The sequence below is a fragment of the Coregonus clupeaformis genome, unplaced genomic scaffold (assembly GCF_020615455.1).
Source record: "Coregonus clupeaformis isolate EN_2021a unplaced genomic scaffold, ASM2061545v1 scaf0025, whole genome shotgun sequence".
Lineage (NCBI taxonomy): Eukaryota > Metazoa > Chordata > Actinopteri > Salmoniformes > Salmonidae > Coregonus > Coregonus clupeaformis.
The window spans coordinates 1,241,976-1,261,261 of record NW_025533480.1 but is presented as its reverse complement, the minus strand read 5'-3'; the positions used below and the strand labels follow the sequence as shown (position 1 = coordinate 1,261,261).

The 19,286-nt window shown below is 42.5% G+C and overlaps 1 protein-coding gene across 1 annotated transcript; it reads left to right on the top strand.

Moving 5' to 3' along the window:
- Positions 1-1,559: 1,559 nt before the first annotated feature.
- Positions 1,560-17,255, top strand: LOC121543672 (leucine-rich repeat neuronal protein 3-like). The gene is made up of 2 exons (XM_041853730.2): positions 1,560-1,871; positions 13,233-17,255. Exon 2 carries the CDS (start codon positions 13,632-13,634, stop codon positions 15,750-15,752), a length of 2,121 nt encoding a protein of 706 aa, XP_041709664.1. The 5' UTR covers positions 1,560-1,871; positions 13,233-13,631; the 3' UTR covers positions 15,753-17,255.
- Positions 17,256-19,286: the final 2,031 nt, after the last annotated feature.

The following is a 19,286-nucleotide window of genomic DNA, read 5'->3' as shown; positions in this document are numbered from 1 at the left end:
GTTCATATGCATGACACATTGCAAAGATACTATGCATATTATGCATAAAACGGACTAAATGTAATCATCATTTGTATGGGTATGGTGGCCATTGTCTCAACTTACCCCAAGGGAAACATTTTGATATTAGCCCACACAGCTACAAGGATGCACTTTCATGCTAGGTTTAGAACCTCATATTGTAGCTTATAGAGACCCCAAGTGATGTACAAAACAATCTTAAAATTATCTACTTTGGTTTAGATACAAGCATCATAAAACCTATAACACAATACATTCATTTGACTTTGTGAAAATCAATGTTTTCGACCTAACTTGCTTACCGCTTTTTCTATGTGGTTTTTTCCTTCACAGACTCCATGAAATTATGACCTCTTTCTAAATATTTGGTCACATGATTCATTTTGTGTATGGTTTAGAAACAAGGAGTGGCTCAACTTACCCTTTGGCTCAATTTACCCCACTTTCCCCTATCAGTCATGCACCACATAAAAAAAGTGACTGCCACTCACCCCATTGAGAGTTTTATTATGAACTATGTCCCTGTTGTCAGAGTGTGTGTGTGTAGGTGTGTGTGTGTGTGTGTGTGTGTGTGTGCAGTCCCCTGGGTCACCTCTGAAGGTCTGAGCATGGGCGGTAAAAGTGCGAAGCCAGCTTAACCCTCCCGTTGTCCTAGGGTCAAAATGACCCGCCACTGTGTTGAACCAACTTTATTTAATTTTTATATTTTTGGGATCATTTGTGAGAAGGAGGCAGTGAGACTTTAAAGAAAGCATCACTGCCTCCTTCTCACAAATAATCCCAAAAATATAAAAATGTAATTAAGTTGGTTCAACACAGTGGCGGGTCATTTTGACCCTAGGACAAAGGGAGGGTTAAGGACAACTTCCTTCACAACTTATTCATCCCTGAAAATGGAGTTGGCTCCTTTCTGAAAGCTAGGGGGATGGTGGCCACTGAAGCCTGTACAAAGTAAGGGCCCTGTAGAAGTCATGAACTTCTCATTATGCGAAGCTTAATGATGTTTTACATTATTCATTCCAGGAGTTATTATAAAACAGTAACTATTGAATAACTGCATGGTATGATAAGATGGCACCAAATGGATAGCCACGTCCTAAATGTCTCTAGGACCTGATGCACAGAGGGTATGGGAATCCAAACTATCTGTTCCAAACCACTGGTAAACCATACAGTAATGGAGCTTCAGAACTTCAGGACTCTGACAGAGATACATCTCATTTTCCAAGGCGAGGGATAACCTCTCCGACCCAGCAGGAACATCCGTTTGTAGAACAATGTGTTCAAACCCCCCTGGGTCTCAAACCGAGCGCGAGCTCTAATAGGAACAGATATCCATTTTCTTCCTGCACCCTCATCTCATTTCCCTCCTTATTGCTTCAAGACTCCCTGGAAGAGAGGGTCGAAGAAAGGACAGACGGGTGAATTCAGCCAACCAGACTCGGGATGCTGCGAGCGCCATGCCTGCATCTCCAACGCTATTGGCTGTTCTCTGGAGAGCCGGGGTTGTTCGGATATTAATGAGTGCTGAGCAGAAAGCACCATGTCTCTGTGACAGCTGATCGAGGGGGAGATGCGCCGTTAACCACCGTGGAAAAAGCACGGGGGATAGAGGCTCTTCTACCAACCCAACAGCTCTCTCTGCTTTTGGACTTTCCGTTTTCTGATTGGGAACAACACTTGGAAGAAGGAAAAGCTGGAGCTGGTCTCTCTCCAATTGCGTAAAAATAAGAAGCCACCGTCTAGGCTTATCTGTGTTGCGCGCTCTCTCTCCTCCGTCGCTAGACCTATGCGCTAGATGGGGATATTGGGAATACATATCAGTCGATTGGAGAAGATTACTATTGCGGGTGAGTTCCCCCCTTTTCCCAATATTTTTTCTGTCATCTAGAGAGCAGATATGTGGAGCATATTCCATATCGCCACTGTTGCACTACGGATTTCCAAGAAGTTAACGGGAAATATCTGGTTTGGTGAAAGGCTTTGACGACAGTAAAAACTAGCATAACGAGAAAGGTGTTGCTAAGCTATATAAAACATTATGTATGAAAATGGTTACCATTATGTTTTACTGCAAATGTAACAATCGGACATGCATGACAGCTTGGAGGGCTACTGATTGTTCTCGAACCTTCAGACGTAGGGACGCTTTTGCGCAACTATGCAGAATGCGCTTTATGATGGAAATGGATTATGAATGACGTCGAATATATTTGTTTTTTTTGTAAAGCAGGTGGATTTGTGCATATATTTATGCTATGATGCGCGTCCTGTTGCTGATACATTTAGAGAGCGCGCAAACAAGGCACATCTAGAAACCCTCAGAATGATGGCTAACTCTCCCTCCACTCTCTCTTTGCTCTCCGTTGAATCATCCTGTTGCAATCAAAGAGAACTCGTTCTCAGTAGCTACCTGCCACGAAAGCACTAATAGGCCTATCCCCGGGCTGCACGCAACACACACAACACACACGCACACGCACGCACGCACACACACACACACACACACACACACACACACACACACACACACACACACACACACACACACACACACACACACACTCCCACATTGCATCGTGCATCAGATCCATTCGCTTCAGTACCATATCTGCACGTTGCATCTGGAGCTTTTGCGTAATTACCCCTGTCACGGCGAGGCATCTTATGTGCAGAGCATAGTCCACAGTGAACACAATCACTTATCCACATATCCCCGGAGCCTGACCTCCTACACCTTGCAGGATTTGGAGAGAGAAGCAGCGAGTAACTAATCCTTTAACTGCATTGGGGCGTTTCTCTCTCTCTCTCTCTCTCTCTCTCTCTCTCTCTCTCTCTCTCTCTCTCTCTCTCTCTCTCTCTCTCTCTCTCTCTCTCTCTCTCTCTCTCTCTCTCTCTCTCTCTCTCTCTCTCTCTCTCTCTCTCTCTCTCTCTCTCTCTCTCTCTCTCTCTCTCTCTCTCTCTCTAAACTATAACCTCTCCAACATAATATGTCACTCATGGAATATTCCAATGAGACATAAACATGAGGGAATGCCTTATGTTTTTGTAAGGCTTACTATAATGTATCCTACATATAAGGCACAGTTATCCGTTGACAGTATTTACCTTGTTGCTGTATCAGTGAGTCAGCCTACCTTGTTGCTGTATCAGTGAGTCAGTCTACCTTGTTGCTGAATCAGTGAGTCAGTCTACCTTGTTGCTGTATAAGTGAGTCAGTCTACCTTGTTGCTCCTACAAACGAATGGAGCTTATATTGAACATGGGCACAATGGATCCAGAACCCCCCTCTTCCAGACAGAAGCCTAACCAACAGCCATTCAATATGAAATTATATAGCATTGCTCAATGCGCACCATGAAACCTAACCACAATTGTATCATTGTAATTTGCCTCTGATGGAGACCATCTTCATCCTATGGTGAGAAAATGGCAGACCAAACAGTGTGCTTGTCATGCATATCTATAGCCATGTGACAACCTGGGAGCGGGGAATCCAATGCCAACTCATCCTATAGCTCTGTATAGCACAGTATAGCACAGGAGCCTGTCTCCATGTAACACCATTCATATATAGCCTTGTCTGTTTACCTTACATTTTGATGTTGTCATCAGAGCTCTGTGTATTATTATAGACGGGTTGGTTGTTTAGCAACAAGGGGGAAAACCAGACGGGGTTGGCTTAGACTGTTAACAACATGTAAACTATATTTAGTTTCCAAATGTTTATTGAAAAAATTAATTAATTTGCACAATGTGCATGTGTTATCTCTCAAATACATCATTACAGTTGTTGGTTAGCTCATAAGCGAATTTTAGCCATATCAGACCTCCAAACAAGACATAGCATCAATAACAAGATACAACGAGCTGAAACGAGCCACTTACGATTCCCCACATGGCAGCTTCTTGTCATTATTGCTAGCTATCTGACCAGTAAGAATTATAACAACACACTCCTTCCGTCCACATCGAATGCGCGCACATCATTTTTGTGACGTTGTCAGCCAACCCGTCTATATTCCCCTTCCCTTTAAATTTGGATTTTTATTGACTTTACTGAGTTAATCTGTAATGCTATGTGTTTAGCCTGGGAATTTAAGAGTCAGAACCCTTTCTCCACTAAACATACAACTACTTCCCCCTCTCAGGTGGGAATAAAAGTCCTAAAATCAAATAGTGATTTCAGTTAGTTCAAAATTCATCATTGCTTTTTCCCTAACAACTCCTGCAGTAGAGTACAGTGTAAACAGGTATATTGATCTTGTTAGGGCTACATTACATTGGGCCTATATGAAACAGGATTTAAATAGTTTTTTCTCATACAATAGCCTAATACAGTGAGGTGTGCCAGTGTGTGGGTGTATGTATTTAGAGGAGAATTTACATGTAGCCCGAGTGCAATTTTCTAGGCTATCTAGCTATGAGGAGGAGCAAAGATGTGTGGGTTTAACTATCAGTCCTATACTCAATGTCAAAATACACTGCGGCTAATGAATTGTTAGTTGCATAATGATGTATTACAAGAAGCCCCTGGTTTGATTCTGATACCTGAATACACAACATGTAAACAGTGGTTCAGACAGACAGCTAGAGGGAAGAGTTCAGAGTGTTCAAGCATACAGTACAGTAAACAGGTCTTCCATAGCTGATAGCCTTCTGTTTACAAACAGATTTGGGTTGAACTTTAAGAAACATTAACGTTTTAACATTAAGAAAAGCAAGTAGAAATACAAAATCAAAGTATTGTTGTTTACCTGCGTCAATTACATTTCAGCTTTTCTAATCTAGTCTGAAAAGGTAGTCGAAATGTAGCGATACCCTTTCATCCGTTCAAAGGTAACTCCTAAAGTCTCAGGGAATATAGATTTTAAACAGAGAGGGAACATGATAAGAGGGACATTTTCAAATAGAGGAGAGACATCTGAGAATTGCTGCTGTGCTGTCGATCTGTATTCAAGATAAATACACTAACCCTGGATACACTAACGAAAAGCTATTGCTTAGGAGTGATACGATACTACTGAGACTGAATGGGCTAAAACCCAGGCAGTTGCGCAATCATGAGCTACCCAGACAGAGTGATGGATGTATGGAGACACAGACACATGCATCATAGATACACATACGCACGCACACACACACACACACAAACACACAGACACACACATACACTCCCCTCCGTATGTACTTGGACAGTGAAGCAAACACTTTAAATGTGGCTCTGTACTCCAGCATGTTGGATTTGAGAGTAAATGTTTCATATAAGGCGACAGTACAGAATGTACAGAATTATTTGAGGGTATTTTCATAAATATCTGTATTTAGAAATGAAATAACTTTATGTATCTAGTCCCCCCATTTGAAGAAGTAATACGTATTTGGAAAATTCACTTATAGTGTATTAAATTAGTCAACAGTTTAGTATTTGGTCCCATATTCGTAGCATGCAATGATTAAAACAACATAACGTTTATGGTATTCAAACTACACATGTCCTATTCATCTGAGATATTGTAGTGGACACAAGTCAATCATTTACGGGTTCATTCACTCACATAAACTGTCTCATCATACAGACTTCTCTCACGCCAAAAGTTGTGACTCTGCAAACGTGTTGGTTGAATTTGCAGTTTGTTTTGGTTGTTTGTTTTGCCCAATAGGAACTGAATGGTGAATAATATATTGTGTCATTTTGGAGTACATTTCATTGTAAATAAAAAAAAAGATGTTCCTGAACACTTCTACATTAATGTGGATGCTACCATGATTATAGATAATCATGAAGGAATCATGACTAATGATGACCATACCCACAAAATCATGAATAAAGATCATACTCCCCAAAAAATGCTAACCTCCTCTGTTATTGATAAGGGTGAGAGGTCAGAACGTTTTGTTGTAGCCTCTGAATGGCATCTCAATCATCCTTATTAATGATTCATTCATCATTTTTCTTAATCATGGCATTATCAGGATTCAGTTAGAAGTGTTCAAAAACATCTTATCTACTCACTTAGAAAGAAAATTACTCCAGTCATCATTCACCATTCAGTTACTATTGGCCAAAACATAACCCAAAACACAACCAAAACAAACTGCAAATGCATCTGAGTTTGTAGAGTCACAAGCTTGATGTAGTCATTGCATGCAAGAAATATGGGACCAAATACTAAACTTTTCACTACTTTGATACACTATAAGTGAATTTGTCCAAATACTTATGTCTTCTTCACATGGGGGGGGACTAGATACATACAATAGGTACCATAGAATAACCTATCAGAGCCATAAAACCATAGTAAAGAAGGCCTTGCTGAAATTAAATGCATTTCAGTGGCGTATAAAGATTGATTCTGTCTACTGAAGGAAACGTAATCCCCACAGGCTCGTGGCCTCTTGACCAGATATATATATTATTCATATAAATGTAGATAGCTGTGCATCTATCTCCAAGGCAGGAAACATGCCACATTTGCACCTGCAGATTCAATTTCCTCCCGACTTTGAGTGATATCTCTGCCTCCTTTCATTCTGGTTAACAACTACAAGGAGAATTATGTAGGTGAGTGACAGGGAGAGTACGGTTATGTAGCCTAACTTACCCCCTTCTGGCAGCAGCGAGTTGACCGAGTTTCTAATGCTGTTGAGAAGGCGTGTTCACCATGTTTTTGACCTTATCGATGGCTGACTTAGTGTGATTCTAAATGCCTTATTCTGTCATTCAGATGGGCGAACTTTCCTGTGTACATGTGCTTATACATGTGCATGTGTGTGTGTGTGCCTTTGCATGCATGCATGTGTCCGTTCATGTGTGGTCTGTAGTTGCCTGTAGGCAAATGTTTGTGTGCATGTGATGTTGTGTGTGTTTTCTCTGTTCTCCCTTATTCAGCCTAAGGGAAATGGCTGTAGAGCGAGAGAGGCACGAGGCTGAGCTAGGCTGAGCTCAGACCTGGGGTGTCCTGTTGTTCATTTGGAACATTGATTCCGCATTAACTGTTGACTCGCTGCTGATTTGCGGCCATGCAAGAGCAGGTGTAAGGAGAAACGTTTTCCCCTTTTCACACCACCACACAAAACTTAATTATACACACACACTGCATAGTAGACAGCGTTTAATGGACTCTCCCCTTACCGTAGAAAAAAATGGTAAAGGCAAATCAATGAGGTGAAGGGCAGGGGAAGGGAAGGGACAGGAGGCTCACAAAGCCACCCACCTAGCGGCTTATCCATGCAGCACTTAGCCAGCCAGGCAGACAGGCATGGAGACTGGGAGGGAATCAGGCAGGCAGACAGGCATGGAGACTGGGGGAATAAGGCAGGCAGACAGGCAGGTCAGGGAGACACAGTGATGCTAATGGGTTGAATGGAGAAGAGAGAAGGAGTGGATATGGAGAGGAGAGGAACCACTATGGAGGTTTCATCTGGGGAAGAGAAGAAAGAGAGAAAGCAGGATGAGAAGAGAGAAGGAAATGGGCGATATAGAGAAAGGGGAGAGCAGGAGAGAGAGAGAGAGAGAGAGAGAGAGAGAGAGAGAGAGAGAGAGAGAGAGAGAGAGAGAGAGAGAGAGAGAGAGAGAGAGAGAGAGAGAGAGAGAGAGAGAGAGAGAGAGAGAGAGAGAGAGAGAGAGAGAGAGAGAGAGAGAGAGAGAGAGAGAGAGAGAGAGAGAGAGAGAGAGAGGAGGGGTGAAGAGAGAGCCTTTGAGGATTATAACCAATGGATCAGAATCCCTGTGAACCATTTCTTAAATACACAGGCCATTTCTCCTGCAAAAAGGAGGCAATACCTCTGCTGCCCTACTTTCCAGTTACGTATGACCTTCATGTCGGGGAAACAGTTTTAGCCCTGCCAGGGTAATGTCTACCTTTCAGCAGATACCATACTGCCTTGTTACCGGCTAAACGGTATAGGCTACATAATCACATCCCTGAGGGCCAATATGTTCCCTTTCAACACCTACGATAGATGCAGCACATCCACTGTTTCCTTCTGGGAATCTACTGTACATTCGGGGAGTTTTTCTAACCCGTGATCAGAACAGAATGTGTTGTTTATTTCATACATAAGACAGTACCCTTAGTTTCTTACAACATATCAACTAGCGACTGCACACTACCAAAATAATGATCTCAATATTCCTCACCTCTCGATCCCAGCCTAACTTACCCCATTCTGGCAGCAGCGAGTTGACCGAGTTTCTAATGCTGTTGAGAAATATCAACTTAATGTCGGTACAGAACATTTTGTTAATGTAATGCAACATCCCCTTACTACTTCCATACTGATAAATACATTGGCATAAACAAGTGACGGGTACATGTTCCAAATCTCCCCCCTCATCTCCACTTGACCCCAGCAAACCTCCCCAGACTAGGATTTAGAATTCACTTCTAACAAGCAGCTAGCCACAAAACAAACAGTGCAGGTTGGCTGGTTGAGGATGAGCTGAGCCACAGCCACGGCTGAGTTACCATCACAGAGTCAGGAGGAGCCCAGCTCTCTGCTTGCCTGAACGGAATTCTTCCGCTGCTCTATGTTCGCTACATACTTCAGTCTGAGACTGCCATCGTTGAAGTCGTTTGTGGTGACGTCAAAATGAGGGGTGTTGTACAAAACAAAGTCATCAGTCATTGGATAATCTCTAACCAATCACAGTTTCGAAGCCAATGACGCATTTTCTAAACGCTGCTTTACCCACATGTGTTCTGGCTCTGGCCCAACCCATTGGTTTCTAGGACCAATCAGAACAGTTGGAATGTGTTTGTGTTATAGAAATCATCTGAGATGATCCAGACTCATTAAGGAGAGAAGCTATCGTCTGTCGGCATGGTGTAGCGCAGTGGTCACCTAGGCATTGACAAGGCATTCCCAAACATTTCTGTAACAAACAACAATGATAAAGACTTGCGGTCCTATTTTTTGTATTAGTTTCACGCTGTTGGCAGTAGGTATACTTGATTCAGCAGCCTTAGTGCACTATCTAGTCCCCTAATTTGAAGGTGTCATAAATATTTGGACAAATGTATTTATGGTGTATTACATTTAGTCAAAAGTTTAGTTTTGGTCCCTATTTGTGGACTAAAAACATAAAGTGACTTTAATTTCTAAATGATAAAACAGATATATATGAAAATACCCTCAAATAAAAGGTTACATTTTGTACTGTCACCTCATATAAAACATTTGATCACAAATCCAAAATGCTGGAGCGAAGAGCCAAATTAAAAGTTTTTGTATGTAGGGGAGTGTACTGTATGTGTCACTGGCCTGGACACATTGGAAGCAGTAGGGACAGATCCAGATTCTACATATATTTCTCTCTCCCTTCGCCGTATCGTTCTGTTGATGCTGCACTGCATCAGGACTCTGATTAGGAGCATCCATCTTATAATTCCATTTGGCTTCGGTATTAACCGCATTTCTCTTTGTCTGAGAACCGCGAGGCGTTATGCAAGTTATTGCCACTTAACGCCAAACAAGCTACAATTTTCCCTCCTCCCCTATTTTTTCCTTGGAACTCTTGTTTTCACCTAAGCTTAAATGGGTTAAGGCTGATTTTCCTCATCTGTCTTGGGCTAAGGTTTCTAATGCCATTACGACTTCCTCAGGTCACTAGAGGTTAATGTGATGGTATTGATACCCTGGCAGTCATTTTGTCCTAGATATTTTCCACATTGCTTCCTGTTGACTGCTGGTAATTGAGCAGTGTATTGTGGGGGAAATTAACTGTATTGTGGGGGGAAATTAACTCTGTATTGAAAGGGGGAAAATCCAGCTTGACCTGATTTCATACTGACATGTTAGTACAAGTGCAGTAAACACTTTAATCCTGGACTAGGGACAGTAGTTTAGTGTACTATCCCTTTGCCACATACACTGTTGCAGGCTATGCTGTGTAGTTTACAGTAGCTAGAGTATATTCTTACCTTATACAGTGCGTTGGGTAGTATTTACAACATGTCTACTTTTTCACGTTTGGATTATAAGGCTAGGAGACTGAATACCTCTGAATAGGCTATTAAAACCTAGCGATGGATTTCGTATCATCATCTCTTTTACACTATTTTCTTATGAAGCTGGCAGTGTCCTAAACATTTACAATACTGTAGACTAGTTTGAAGGTTCTGTAGGTGTCACCTCCAATTCCCCATCGCTCTGTCCCCAGACTAATGCCTCTTAATGTTCTGTTGAATAGTAAAGCAGCAGAGCACGGAGACATTCTCCTCACCGTTGGGTCATGAATTAAACATTAATGAGTGAACTTACTTAACATGGATCTGACCACCACATTATTAAGTTACAGACATAATGTTGAAGTAATTCATGTATTTAGTTTCTAATATGAAAGTGGTCACCATCAGCATAAAAGCAGAGGGCATGCGAGTTGAATTAAGGTCAGTTCAGAAGGGATGCCTTTATATTTTTAAGCTTATTGTTCAATAAACAGCATCACAAAAGAGCACATCACCAATAAAACCATTCTCTCAACATTCTCTGTGATGCTCAATGCACACTCATACAATACAAAATCTGGCATCCCTAAAGTACTGGTACTCGGGTAGTTTAACCTTGTCCAAATGTGAAGGGTAAAAACCTTTATGATTTATGATTATGTGTGGAGGAAATACAATACTGCTGCAGCGTGTGTAATAATTCTAGCCCTCTTGTCATTACACGATGGGAGAGGCTAAGAAAATATTATGCATGGTGTGAACACAACCAGAAATAAATTGTAGGGCAAAACTTCAATTTTCATGAATCAAGTTTGGATTATCATAACTCAAATTTACTCACACATGAGTAAGTAATGAGCAACGCTGTTATGTTATCCAGGCACACCACACCATTTGAATCCACAACTAACCTCAATATAATCATACAGTAGGCTACATTTCATGTGTAGGAGGGATTTTAGGCACTGAAATGAAATGGATATGAAAATAGCCCTTCGTTCCATTGTACAATCAACACCTCAGTACTGTAGGCTACCTTGCTAACCGTTCCAACATCCGGATGCCATAGCACCTTACCACATCTGAAGGAATCCACAAAGAAAGTAATGCTCCATTTAATATATTGTGTGGCAGCACTTAATTTTTATTTTTATTTTTTACAGACCCCTGATTCCTCGTTCTGGCTGCTACCGATATTTTCAAGCCTCCATTTTGTGACTGCTGTGAAGGGGCCAGGTCAGCTCACAAAGATATTGATCACCCAATGGAAGTCATATCCAAATAATGTCTCCATTTAGCCAATTAACAGGCAGGGTGGGTGACTAACAGCATAATAACGCACCAGACCCTAAGGGACCGACAATGGCTACTCACTGTGATGGAACATGTGGTGGATGCAATAATGTTTAGTCCAAACACATTAAGGTGTCTCTAATTGTGATTAGTAAACACAGGAACAAGAGTAAGCGGGGGTGAGAACCGAAACACCATAGAAGAAAATTACCGTTGTAAGAGAAAGGAGGTCCTTTGTTCTTTCCCCAGTGAAGATTAAGCACAGAGCTAAAGATGAGAGTCAATGCTCCCTGAGGGAAAGAGAGGGTAACCATGTTTTTTAGAATGCTCTGGGTGTTCCACTTATTAAAGTGCCAGGTGCTTTGAAAATAATACCCCACACTCTCTCTCTCATCGCTTTCTTTCTCTCTCTCTCCCTTCCTCACCCTTGCCCTACCTCATCCAAAACCACATTTTCAGCCACACACTCCAACAGTGGCTTGAGAAATGAACTCATGGCCTGTTTTGCCATTGGGGCTGACTGCAGTGTTTTTGCAGCACCATTCTGACTTTCTCATCTCTGTTGTTGTCACGGTGCACAAGGGTGGAAACAGAAATGAGGATGATGGAATGTATCCGGTGCACCCTTCCTCTCTCTCTCTCTCTCTCTCTCTCTCTCTCTCTCTCTCTCTCTCTCTCTCTCTCTTCCCCCCTATATTTCTCTCTCTCTCTCTTCCCCCCTATATTTCTCTCTCTCTCTCTTTCCCCCTATATTTCTCTCTCTCTTTCCCCCTATATTTCTCTCTCTCTCTTTCCCCCTATATTTCTCTCTCTCTCTCTCTCTCTCTCTCTCTCTCTCTCTCTCTCTCTCTCTCTCTCTCTCTCTCTCTCTCTCTCTCTCTCTCTCTCTCTCTCTCTCTCCCTATATTTCTCTCTCTCTCTCTCTCTCTCTCTCTCTCTCTCTCTCTTTCCCCCTATATTTATATCTTTCTCTCTTTCCCCCTATATTTCTCTCTTTCTCCCTTTCCATTTTTCTTCTCTTCTTCTTCTGGCTCAGTCTGGCGTTTTGTTGCTCTACAGCCCAGGTTATGACAAGCACCATCAAACCCATCCGTTCAGTAAATATTGTTTATGTATGACAAATGATAAAGAGCAGCAGAATAACTGTGGAGAGGGAAGCAAAGAGAGGAAACAGTAAACAGAAGTGAAGCAATATTTCGTAAGAGTGCCTGCTGATAAACAGTCATTTTCATAGCGTGAAGTGTTCATGAGTACTTTTAAATGAAAGTTGTACTTTTTACTTAATTTGCTTCATGTTTTTTAATCTGTTTCCCATACATATTTTCCCTAGTGATATGCATTATGTATCGAAAAGTAGTCTGATGAATTTATGGATACCATTTTTAGGTCTCTGCATTTAGTATGAAGGAAGTTAGAGGTTGTTTCGCAAGCCAATGCTAACTAGTGTTAGCGCAATGACTGGAAGTCTAAGGTTTCTACTAGCATGCTAGCAGTTACCATAGACTTCCAGTCATTGTGCTAATGCTACTTAGCAATTGCGCTATTGCTAATTAGCAACTTTTTTCAAACTGTACGCAGAGACATAAAAATGGTATTCACAAGTTCATCTGACTCTTGGGAAGTAGACAAAGGGCTTCATTGCCAACATCCTGAAGTATCCCTTTAAGCCTACACAATCTGCCATTTAGGAATTGAATAAAGACTTTAACTCTAAAGGCAATCAATCCTCCTAAATTTATTCTTTAATGCCATATCAGGAGGGCACGGAAATGCCCCCATATGATATGCAATAGGTCAAGCAGATCTAAATCCATGCTGATGTGTCTTGAAGGGCCGTGCAACGTAAATGTCAACATTCATCCGTGTGACTCTATAACAAATGTCAATATGCCTAAATCCCCTTTTGTATGATGCACCAGGGTTTCTGTCATTGTATTCAGTTTTTTCCCCTCTCTTCTTTTACAGGTGGGAATGGACTCATTTGACGATGCTGGGAGCTAGTAACGACGTCGAGAGATGGATGTGATTCATCTTCAAAAGAAAGCAGAGCGTTAATGGAGGCTAACCCAGATGTGCTTAGCAGGACCGTAGCTCCCTGAGGTATATGTTCATCGTCATCTACTTGGGCCTGCATGACCGAAGTCTTGACCCCAACCCGTACGCCCAGGAGGGAGAATTGAGCGGTTGGACGGCACACCAGCACAACCACAGCAAAACAAAAGCCCCCTGGGAAACTCTCCCTACCGGTGGGGGGTAGTCAGTCGCTATAGCAACAGCAACAAATTATTCATTATTTGTGAAGTTAACAGCTCAGACCACTTAATCTACAAAGACCAATTACTTACTGGAGGGAATCGGGTCAATATGAAGGACGTGTCATTTGTGGATTGTTTCTTCGTGGGCCTTGCCATGACTGCCTTTGTTCTGGCCTCTGAGGAGAGAGTCGATTGCCCTCAGCTATGTGTGTGTGAGATCAGACCCTGGTTCTCGCCCAGCTCCGTGTACATGGAGGCCCCAATTGTTGACTGTAATGACTTGGGACTTTTCACTCTGCCTGGGAGATTACCAACGGACACACAAGTGCTATTGCTGCAGACCAACAACATTGCAAAGATTGAGAAACCTTTGGATTACCTGGCCAACATCACAGAGATTGACTTGTCGCAAAACAACTTATCCTCAATGAGTGACATCCACCTCGGGCGGCTGCCTCAGCTGCTGTCCCTACACATGGAGGAGAACTGGATACGCCAGCTGCCAGACAGCTGCCTGGCAGAGCTGGCCAACCTTCAGGAGCTTTACATGAACCACAACCTGATCTCCTCCATCTCCCCCACGGCGTTCCAGGGCCTCCACAACCTCCTCCGGCTCCACCTCAACTCCAACAAGCTGCAGACGATCAGTAGTGAGTGGTTCGACACCATGCCCAATCTGGAAATACTCATGATTGGAGAGAATCCGATCACCTCCGTTCAAGACATGAACTTCAAGCCCCTTCGTAATCTCCGAAGTCTAGTTCTGACCAGGATGAACCTATCGCAGTTACCCGACGGCGCTCTATCTGGCCTTGACAACTTGGAGAGCATCTCGTTCTATGACAACACCTTCCCCGAAGTTCCCCACGCAGCTCTGAGGAACTTAAAAAACCTAAAATTTCTGGATCTAAACAAGAATCCAATCGGGAGGATACAGCGGGGAGATTTCGCGGACATGCTCCACCTCAAAGAGCTGGGCATTAACAGCATGCCGGAACTGGTCTCTATCGACAGCTTTGCCCTCAACAACCTCCCCGAACTGACTAAGATCGAGGCCACCAACAACCCCAAGCTCTCCTACATCCACCCCAATGCTTTCTACAAGCTGCCTAGGCTGGAGACTTTGATGCTGAATGGGAACGCGCTCAGCGCCCTACACAGGATTACCGTGGAGTCCCTCCCCAACCTGCGGGAGGTGAGCATGCACAGCAACCCCATCCGCTGCGACTGTGTGGTCCGCTGGATGAACATGAACAAGACCAACATACGCTTCATGGAACCGGATTCACTCTTCTGCGTGGAGCCTCCCGAGTACGAGGGTCAACACGTCCGGCAGGTCCACTTCAGGGAGATGACAGAGATCTGTCTGCCTCTCATCTCCCCTGAGAGCATGCCCGGGCGAGTCAGCGTCGACAATGGGAGTTCTGTATCGCTCCATTGCCGGGCCTTTGCCGAACCTGAACCGGAAATCTACTGGATCACGCCTTCCGGTACCAGGGTCCTGCCCAATACCGTTTCAGATAAATACTACATGCACCCAGAGGGAACATTTGACATCTATGATGTAACAGAGAACGAGGCTGGACTGTACACCTGCGTTGCCCACAATCTGGTCGGCGCAGACCTGAAGTCAGTCTCTGTGGAGGTGGATGGATACTTCCCCCGACCTGCCAACGGCTCTTTGGACGTCAACATCAAATCAGTGCAGACCAACTCGGTCCTGGTGGCCTGGAAAGCTGCCCATGGTGGTCTGGCTCCTAACATAAAGTGGTACATGGCTTCCAACCCCAACCACCCGACCATGGCATTCACTGCACGCGTACCGTCTGATGTGAAAGTGTACAATCTCACACATCTGACTCCCGCCACCCAGTACAAGGTGTGTGTGGACATCCGTGGCATCCTCTACAAACACGACACCAAATGTGTCAATGTCACCACAAAAGGATTAGAGCTGGCGGCCAAGGACACTGAAAAGTGGCACGCGGCAGTAATCGCTGTCTTTGGTGTGCTTCTCGCTGTGATTTCAGTGGCCTGTCTGCTTATTTATGTGTCTCTGAGGAACCACCACCTTAATGGGGATTTAAGGAAATGCCACTCCAAAGTGTCCCTGACGCCAGTGGCTGGCCTGCACTCTCCTTTTACGAGGCTGTGGGTCTCAGGGAAAGGACTGCCAACCGCGGTGGAAGTGAAACCCACAGTCATAAATGTATCTGACAATGCCTTTTAAAAAACTATACCCCCGTGGAGCTTACCACACAACCGCAAAGAATGGACAAGGCGTATAAAGAGGAGAATCCTGCAGTAACTGTTTAAAAATGTGCATCTGCATCCTTTTAGCTTTGACTCTGACATTCTGGAAAAATATACAACATCATTGAATTGAGGAGTAACTGGTAGGAGGGAGACAGACCACTCTCTCGGTTACAACATAGTCTCTGACGTGGCGGCTTTATAACAATTGCTTTATCAAGCTAACATCACCAGGGAGATCGTTTTCCTTGCTAAAACACACAGTTCGATATCCCTAGGTTCTTCACAGAGTACAGACAGAATAAGAGACAAGATGATGATGATGGTGTTCTCTCTCTTGTAATTGACTGTTAAGTGTGTTAAGAATAGTGGAACTGTCCTTGTACTCCCCAAGCAAAAGCGTCTGTGCTGTACAACATCCATAGGCGAGCTAGAGATGACAACTGTCTATAACGGAGGAACTATGTAGTAGAATAGACAATAACAATGACTATGGTGTAAAACTTTTGATGAATATACCCTTTTTTCTATTTAGAAAGAGAGGATTTTTGTTTTTTCATTGATAAATTGTTATATATTCTATCCGCTAATGTAAACATAAATCCTGGTGTAATATCTGGACAGTAAACTAGTGTGATATTAATAATGACAGAAACAAATTACTCTCATAATAACAACATCATCATGCTAAATAAAATTATATGCATATGGGTACAGTATATAGAGAGGGCATTTAAGAAATGGTTGTTTGAAAGTGTTTGCAGAAGGATCTAAAAATCTTGACAGAGGCAGACCTTGAGTTGATGGTGAGTTCATGGTCTGAATGTTGTTGTCTATCCTGACATCTCAAATAGAGGAATGTTGAACAGTGGTTTCCCACTGGGCAAAAACTGGTTAAATCAACGTTGTTTCCACATAATTTCAACAAAAAATAAATAAATGTGATGTTGTTGAATCAACGTGGAAAACTGATTGGATTTGAAAAATGTCATCAACATAAGGGTATTTAGTCTTTTCCCCCCAACTTTTAACCTAAATCCAATGACATGGTGGCATTTTTTGTTGATTTCATGTTTAATTCACGTTAGTTGACAACTCAACCAAATGAAAATCAAAACTAGACGTTGAAATGACGTCTGTGCTCAGTGGGTTGTTATGCCCCGGTAAGTGCCTACTACAAGAACTACTCAAGAAGTACACAGGAAGTACACAAGAACCACTACAGAGAAATAACAACAAGGCCATGTCATATCTGCAGACTCACAAGCTAATCTCAAGTACTTTTAGTGAAAATACACTCTTAGTATTTTTGGCATATAAACATTTTAAAAACATTGCGTTCTTGCTTTGGGTGTAAAGTTATAAAAGCCATTTTTATATTGACTGTACTGTCTGTGATATCTGGGCACAACTGGGACTAAGATGAGAATCTGTGCTAAGAAAAAATAAAAATAAACGTCAACGTTTCTTTGCAATCATAGGGCTACTCCCTCTCTCCCCTTTCTTCAGAGTGCTGAAAGCATTTTATTATCACACAACATGATAATCATCACAGTGGACTTGATGAAAACACTATACAGCCTTGTGATGTGACATTTCCTGCAACATTTTGTGTTCCTGACCTTTATATTGCCAGGAAACCTTGATAATGATCACACAGCATTTCATATAAGAGCAAAAATACCTGTTGAAAGACAATGTGAATATACTGTATTATATTAGTTTGTATGTATTGTAACCTACATTGTAATTGCCAGAGACACCCCAATACAGCCTCATTAACTGGCTCATTAGGGACATGTTCATTCTTTAGACAGAGGTCAATGGTTTGAATAAACCCAGCAAAGTCAGTGACGCAGTTATGTAGAGAACCAGAGCAGAAAGACACAATGTCCCAATGACAATGCTTTACAAGGGAAGTCAGCCGGTTAAAGCTTGCTCCAAAGCATTCGGAATCGGAAAATCGCATTATATTTGTTTCATTAAGGATCCAAGCTGGAGTCCCGAACATAAAAATCCCAGACATGATAAATGTCTGTCAGGGGCAGAGTGACATGGAGGATTTATCAGACAGGACCTGCCTCATACATCACTGCAGCCTTCAGCACCATGGACAGGGCTTTTAGAGCTCAGCCATTTGTCACAGACAAAGGGAGCTAAAATATGACCAGAGCTGCTCCTCTCAGGTAGTGGCTCAGGTCAGACTGAGCTGAGCCTTGACAGTCTGCCCCCGTCTGATGCACACAGAGAAACACACATACTGTACATACATGCACACAAGCAAGCAAGCACACACACACACACACGCACACACACACACACGCACACACACACCCACCTTGTGATATCTTTACCCTGGAGACATCATGGAGGTGCTACTGTGGCTAAAAGCTACAGACCGCTACAGACTGTGTGCTCTATGTGCCCACAAGGAGAACAGTGTGTCCTTAGATGAACAAGCAGCTTGTGGGGTATTATTATGTTTTATCACAAACCCATGATTTGATTACATCCTTGGATGAACAAGCTCAAGACTTATCCACAAATTCATTTCTACCCTCTGTCTACACCTCTCTCTCTCCCCCCATCTCTCTCTCTCTCTCTCTCTCTCTCTCTCTCTCTCTCTCTCTCTCTCTCTCTCTCTCTCTCTCTCTCTCTCTCTCATTCTCTACTGAAGCGGGTATGAACTCAGGTGATAGCTTTTCCCCTGTAATTGTACATTCACAGCCACCTATATGAGAGACATCAGGATTTAACTTAAATCCTACATGAAAAGAGCCAGTGAGGTGCAGCCATTTAATCCATAGTGGGCGTAAAAAGAGAGAGAGAGTTTCTGATGAATCTTCAAATATTTTCCTTGAATCATCTTCTACTATTATAAAAAATCCCCATCTGCAATGCTGAGATATTAAAGCATTCTCTCTGTGCACATTGGGTTTTTTCTCAATGTGCATATTAAGGTATTTCTGCCAGTTATACAGTTCCATTTAATTTATTCAAGGATCGTCACCACAAATGTCAAACTCTATGGCACGGTGGTAGAAGCTATTATTAATGAGTTCTTATGTAGCTCAGCTGGTAGAGCACGGCGCTTGTAACGCCAAGGTAGTGGGTTCAATCCCTGGGACCACCCATACACAAAAAAAAAAAAATGTATGCACGCATGACTGTAAGTCGCTTTGGATAAAAGCGTCTGCTAAATGCATATTATTATTATAAAACTAATGTATATGACATTTTAAGACAAAGGCAGTAATAATGGTTAGTCTAAATTTGCTTTCTTCAGTCTTTGCTTTATTTATATTTATTGCGTATGCTGTGGGATATGAAAGGATTTTCATAAGTATAACATTGTTTTATATTGGAGTTGTGACTTTGTTAATAGATCAATTTGAACACTCTGCACTATAATATTTATATGATATACAAAGTACAAACCTTAACAAAAAATGTCAATACTAATACGTACCTCAATATGTTTGAACCATTTTCTTTATTCACACCAGAGGTC

Bases quoted from the DNA above. Each gene is read 5' to 3' on its own strand.
- LOC121543672 (XM_041853730.2), top strand. From the start codon at position 13,632: ATGAAGGACGTGTCATTTGTGGATTGTTTCTTCGTGGGCCTTGCCATG.